This window comes from Macaca fascicularis, chromosome 1, assembly GCF_037993035.2.
Source record: "Macaca fascicularis isolate 582-1 chromosome 1, T2T-MFA8v1.1".
In the NCBI taxonomy this organism is placed as follows: Eukaryota; Metazoa; Chordata; class Mammalia; order Primates; family Cercopithecidae; genus Macaca; species Macaca fascicularis.
The window spans coordinates 208,695,522-208,701,521 of NC_088375.1; the positions used below are offsets into that span (position 1 = coordinate 208,695,522).

General features: G+C 48.8%; 1 protein-coding gene across 16 annotated transcripts in view; it reads right to left on the bottom strand.

The window, feature by feature from the left end:
* DHDDS (dehydrodolichyl diphosphate synthase subunit) overlaps positions 1 to 4,821 on the bottom strand; it is a 44,722-nt gene extending 39,901 nt beyond the window's left edge. For 9 of the 16 annotated variants that reach the window (XM_074015751.1, XM_065527072.2, XM_045377203.3 and 6 more), the window contains exons 1-2: positions 4,624 to 4,739; positions 4,133 to 4,250 (exon numbers count right to left, since the gene is read on the bottom strand). In XM_074015751.1, the coding sequence (XP_073871852.1) occupies positions 4,133 to 4,195 (63 nt within the window). In that variant the 5' untranslated portion in view covers positions 4,196 to 4,250; positions 4,624 to 4,739. Of the gene's footprint in view, positions 1 to 4,132; positions 4,251 to 4,623; positions 4,740 to 4,765 lie in introns of those variants that run through there. The other 7 variants (XM_045377208.3, XM_074015742.1, XM_045377198.3 and 4 more) reach the window with 1 other exon arrangement.
* Positions 4,822 to 6,000: the final 1,179 nt, after the last annotated feature.

The window sequence follows — 6,000 nt, forward strand, 5'->3', positions numbered from 1 at the left end:
CTGCCTCCAGAGTTAATCTTTCAACCATATGCTCTTAAGTACAGACTTGGTTTAGAGCAACTAGAGAGCAAAGGGAAAAAAAAATTTTTTTTTCCTTGAAAAAGGTCTTACTCAGGCCAGGCGCGGTAGCTCACACCTGTAATCCCACCAGCACTTTGGGAGGCCGAGGTGGGCAGATCACGAGGTCAGGAGATCGAGACCATCCTGGCTAACATGGTGAAACCCTGTCTCTACTAAACATACAAAAAGTTAGCCGGGCATGGTGGCAGGCGCCTGTAGTCCCAGCTACTCGGGAGGCTGAGGCAGGAGAATGGCGTGAACCTGGGAGGTGGAGCTTGCAATGAGCTGAGATGGCACCACTGCACTCCAGCCTGGGCAACAGAGTGAGACTCCGTCTCAAAAAAAAAAAAAAAAAAAAACAGGGTCTTACTCTGTTACCCAAGCTGGATGGAGTGTGGTGGTGTTATCTCAGCTCATTTGCAACCTCCACTTTTTGGGAGGAGAAAGGTTCTCCCACTTCAATTTCCCAAGTAGCTAGGACTACAGGAATACACTACCACACCCAGCTAATTTTTTTATTTTTTGTAGAGATGGGGGTCTCACCATAATGGCCAGGCTGCTATCAAACTCCTGGGATCAAGAGATCCACTCGACTTGGCCTCCCAAAGTGCTGGGATTACAGGTTTGAGCCATTGTGCCTGGCCAGGAAAATTTTTTTTTTTTTTTTTTTTTTTTGAGATGGAGTCTTGCTCTGTCACCCAGGCTGGAGTGCAGTGGCCGGATCTCAGCTCACTGCAAGCTCCGCCTCCCGGGTTCACGCCATTCTCCTGCCTCAGCCTCCCCAGTAGCTGGGACTACAGGCGCCCGCCACCTCACCTGGCTAGTTTTTTTGCAGTAGAGACGGGGTTTCACCGTGTTAGCCAGGATGGTCTCGATCTCCTGACCTTGTGATCCGCCCGTCTCAGCCTCCCAAAGTGCTGGGATTACAGGCTTGAGCCACCGTGCCCAGCCGAAAAATTTTGATGGGTATAGTGAAACGAAGATGTTACCTTCTACAGAAAAAAAGGAACTCATATGGCCAGGTGCAGTGGCTCACACCTGTAATTCCAGCACTTTGGGAGGCCAAAATGGGTGGATGACTTGAGGTCAGGAGTTAAAGACCAGTTTGGCCAACATGTTGAAACCCCATCTCTACTAAAAATGCGAAAATTAGGGCTGGGTGCAGTGGCTCACGCCTGTAATCTCAGCACTTTGGGAGGCAAAGGAGGGCAGATCACAAGGTCAGGAGTTCAAGACCAGGCTGGCCAATATGGTGAAACCCCGTCTCTACTAAAAATACAAAAATTAGCCAGGCGTGGTGGCAGATGCCTATAATCCTAGCTACTTGGGAGGCTGAGGCAGGAGAACTGCTTGAACCTGGGAGGCGGAGGTTGCAGTGAGCCAAGATCATGCCACTGCACTCCAGCCTGGGCAACAGAACAAGACTCCATCTTGGGAAAAAAAACCAAAAAATACAAAAAATTAGCCAGGTATGGTGGGAGCCTGTAATCCCCACTACTCAGGAGGCTGAAGCTGGAGAATGGCTTGAACCCGGGAGGCAGAGGTTGCAATGAGCCAAGATGGCGCCACTGCACTCCAGCCTGGGTGACAGAGTGAGACTCTGTCTCAAAAAAAAAAAAAAAAAAAAGGGCACTAATTCCTGACCTCTAGCCAACTGCTGACACACAGGAACTGGGGCGCAATATTGTTGGATCTGTTGATCTTGCAAGAAAACCAAACATCAGGATTTTTATAAAAATTTTGCTTTTCGGCCGGGCGCAGTGGCTCATGCCTATGATCCCAGAACTTTGGGCAGCCGAGGCGGGTGGATCACAAGGTCAGGAGTTTTAAGACCAGCCTGGCCAACATGGTGAAACTCAGTCTCTACTAAAAATAAAGAAAAATTAGCCAGGTGTGGTGGCGGGTGCCTGTAATCCCAGCTACTTCGGAGGCTGAGGCAGGAGAATTGCTTGAACCCAGGAGGCAGAGGGTGCAGTGAGCCGAGATCATGCCACCGCACTCCAGCCTGGGTGACAGAGTGAGACTCTGTCTCAAAAAAAAAAAAAAAAAATTGTTTTTCAAAGCAAACCAAAAAGACTTTTTTTGAGCCAAACAAAACTTACTTGGAGCCAGACACGGTGGCTCAAGCCTGTAATCCCAGCACTTTAGGACGCTGAGGTAGGCAGATCACTTGAGGCCAGGAGTTCAAGACCAGCCTGGCCAACATGGTGAAACCCCAACTCTACTAAAAATACAAAAAAAATAAAATAAAATAACCAGGCGTGGTGGCGGGTGCCTATAATCCCAGCTACTTTGGGAGGCTGAGGTGGGAGAATCGCTTGAACCCAGGAGGCGGAGGTTGCAGTGAGCCAAGATTGCACCAGTGCACTCCAGTCTGGGCAACAGAATAAGACTCTATCTCAAAAAAGAAACCATAAAAAACAAAACCCTTATCTGGCTTGGAGCAGCTTTGAGTTATCTCCCATAACACAAATGGACTCCTTAGCCTACTTTTCCTCACCTGGGAGGGCTCTTCCCTGACTGCTTCCTCATCAACACTTCTTCTTTTTCTACTTCTGTCTCCCACATACAGCCTTTCCATCCCCCAAAATCCATTCAAGTTATGCAGCTTGTTCTTCCAAACATACCACTGCAGTGGTTCCCCAAGGAGATACTTCCCATTCCCTGGACTGCTTGAGATCCCTTGGCATTTGTTTGTGAGCATGTGTGGGGCTTGTATAAAGGTTACTGACTCATGAATTCATTACTGCCTGCTGCTTGACAGCCTGTGGCTGAAAAACAAAACCAAGCTGACTGGCCCCAATCTCAAACCTGTCTTAGGCAGATACAATATTGCTGTGATTCCTAGAGAAAAAGCTGAGGGAAGATTTGGGGAAGATGGGAGATAATAGTCTTCAAATGGCTGAAAGACAACCCTAATAATAATTAAGAACTGCTAGACATTATGCTAACTGCTTTATATTAATGTCTCATTTAATTCTCATAACAATTCTATAGTTGTTAAAGTCACATGATTACTAAATGATAGAACAGGACTTTCAGACCAGGTGCAGTGGCTCAGGCCTATAATCCCAGCACTTTGAGAGGCTGAGATAGGTGGATCACCTGAGGTCAAGAGTTTGAGACCAGCCTGGCCAGTATGGTAAAATCCCATCTCTATTAAAAATATAAAAATTAGCCATGTGTGGTAGCACATGCCTGTAACCCCAGCTACTTGGGAGGCTAAGGCAAGAGAATTGCTTGAACTTGGGAGATGAAGGCTGCAGTGAGCCAAGACTGTGCCATTGCACTCCAGCCTGGGTGACAGAGCAAGACTCCGTCTCAAAAAAAAGAACAGGAATTTCAGCCACGTTTGTCTGCCTCTAGAGCCCAAACTCCTTTTGTTTTTTTTTTGAGACAGAGTCTCATTCTGAACTTTTTTTTTTTTTTTTTTTTTGAGACAGTCTCGTTCTGTCACCCAGGCTGGAGTGCGGTGGCACAATCATGACTCACTGCAGCTTTGACCTGGGCTCAAGAAATTCTCCCACTTCAGCCTTCCGAGTAGCTGGGACTACAGGTGAACACCACCAAGCCCGGCTAATTTTTGCATTTTTTTGTAGAATCAGGGTTTTGCCATGTTGCCCAGGCTGGTCTCAACTCCTGAGCTCAAACAGTCTGCCCACCTCGGCCTCCCAAATTGCTGGGATTACAGGCATGAGGGACCAGGCCCAGCCCCCAAGCTCTACTGCCAGATCAAAGAATATATCAAAGATTAACCTATTTAAATCCAGAGGACAGTACAAGGAACAGTGGATCAACATTCCAAGGAAACAAATTTCAGTTCTCTATAAGGAATACTTAGCAGTCTAGGCGGCCCACTGATATTGAGAGGCCTCGGCTTCCTGAAAATGTCAGAGTTAGGACAAAAGTCTACCAGAAATGTAGACCTGGAAGTTACCATTCTAAGACTCTTTGGTTTCCTTGCTAAATTCCACGAATTTAAATCATGAATTGCTCAACTTTATTAACAGATTTTGATACAAGATTATCCAACTGACCAGAAGGCCAACTAGTGCTCTGAGCCATTGCTCACCTTTATGATGTTGGCACAGAACCGCTCCCAAAGTGACAGCTCTCCTTCCTTGATCCATGACATAGTTCTTTTCCAGTCAGAAGATCACCCCAGAACAACCAAACACCAGCCAGGTAATCTTGGATAAAGAAGAAAGAAAATAAGAAGCCACCAAGGTTTGCAAAGAGCTATAACTGACTTCTGGGGAATCAGATGGACTGTGGAGAGCAGCCAGCATTAGAATCCAAAGACACTGGTCTAAGCCTATAATCTTTTACCACCCACAGTTTTATAAGGCAATGAGACCTCTGGGGGGCAAAAGCCTTTCCTCGGTTCTCGTGCCTTTGCAGACTTGTTCCCATTCCCATTTCCTCAGTATCTGCACTGACTTCTTCTGAACATCTAAGTCAGCTTCCTGCCACATCATGGTGCCCACATCTTGATCATTCCCTGTTTCTTCCTTCTCCATCTTCCCTCAAGCTGTTTCCCACTCTGCGCTCCCAGTTACTAACCCCTTCAGTTATCGCACCGCCGGTACTTCACGCCTCAGTGGTCTCCTGATTATCCCCTCAGTCGTTCCTTTGCTTCTCCCGCAGCTGCTCCCCGCCCAGTCACCCTCTTCTCCTCTAGTTCACCCCTTCAGTTCAGTGGCACCTGATTCGCTCCGCTGGGCGCGTCCCCACCGCGTCAGTGGGCCGGCACTTCCTCACGACGTGGCGCTAGAAGAACACGTCATCTTTGGGCGCTGCGACACGCCCCCTCCGTCACCCAAGTTGGGGGGGCCCTGCCCTGCGCCTGCGCCTGCGGGCTAGAGGGAGGGCAGTTCTCAGTCCTGTGGGGTGTGGACGCCGGCTAGGGTGAGAGCCAGGCTCACGTGACCCAGCGGGGCGGGAGGCTGGGCTCCAGGCCACGTGCTGGGGGACCAGCTGGGGAAGACGGGGTTGAGCCCAGTGTGGGGAGCGGAAGGGTCGGTAGACTCACAGATTGGGAGGCCTCTGGAAAACGCGCCAGTGAAATGAGCCAGGGGGAAGAATCGAGGCGCTTCTCGGCCTTTGAAGGCAGCTTAGGACTGCTGAGAAATGGGGTAAGGCAGCGTCCTAACCTGGGAATGCCGCAGAACCGGGCTTCATTAGAGCACTGGTACATACTCTTAAAAATTATCTCGTTACGTTTCGTGTTTTATTTAGTGGATTTAATCGTCTGGGAAGAAGTTTCTAGCCGCAGCCAATCTTACAGACGCGCAGAATATTAATCTATTTTGTGCCGATTTAAGGCACGCATATTTTAGGATTTGTGGATTACCAAGACCTGTCTCAACGAACTCAGGAGAAGCGGTAAGGCCAGAAGGATCTCTGCCATAAGAATGACTTCTAGGCCAGACGCGGTGACCCACGCCTGTAATCCCAGCACTTTGGGAGGCGGAGGCGAACGGATCACCTGAGGTTAGGAGTTCGAGACCAGCCTGGCCAACATCGTGAAACCCCCGTCTCTACTAAAAATACAAAAAATGAGCCGGGCGTGGTGGCGGGCGCCTGTAGTCCCAGTTACTCGGGAGGCTGAGGCAGGAGAATCGCTTGAACCCTGGAGGCGGCTGTTGCGGTGAGCCAAGATCACGCCACTGCACTCCAGCCTGGGCAACAGGAGCGAAACTCCGTCTCAAAAAAAAAAAAAAAAAAAAAAAAAGAATGACTTCTAAAATAACAGAAAGGTGCTCGCTTTGGCAGCACATAAACGAAAATAACAAATTAACCCTGGTAGAAAAGCTAAGGGCATTAGCTCTGTACTGAACCTTTACGAAAAAAAGGGTTGCAAGGATTCTAGGCTCACAAAAGAAATTCGTAGTTAAGGCTGGGCGCGGTGGGTCACGCCTGTAATCCCAGCACTTTGGG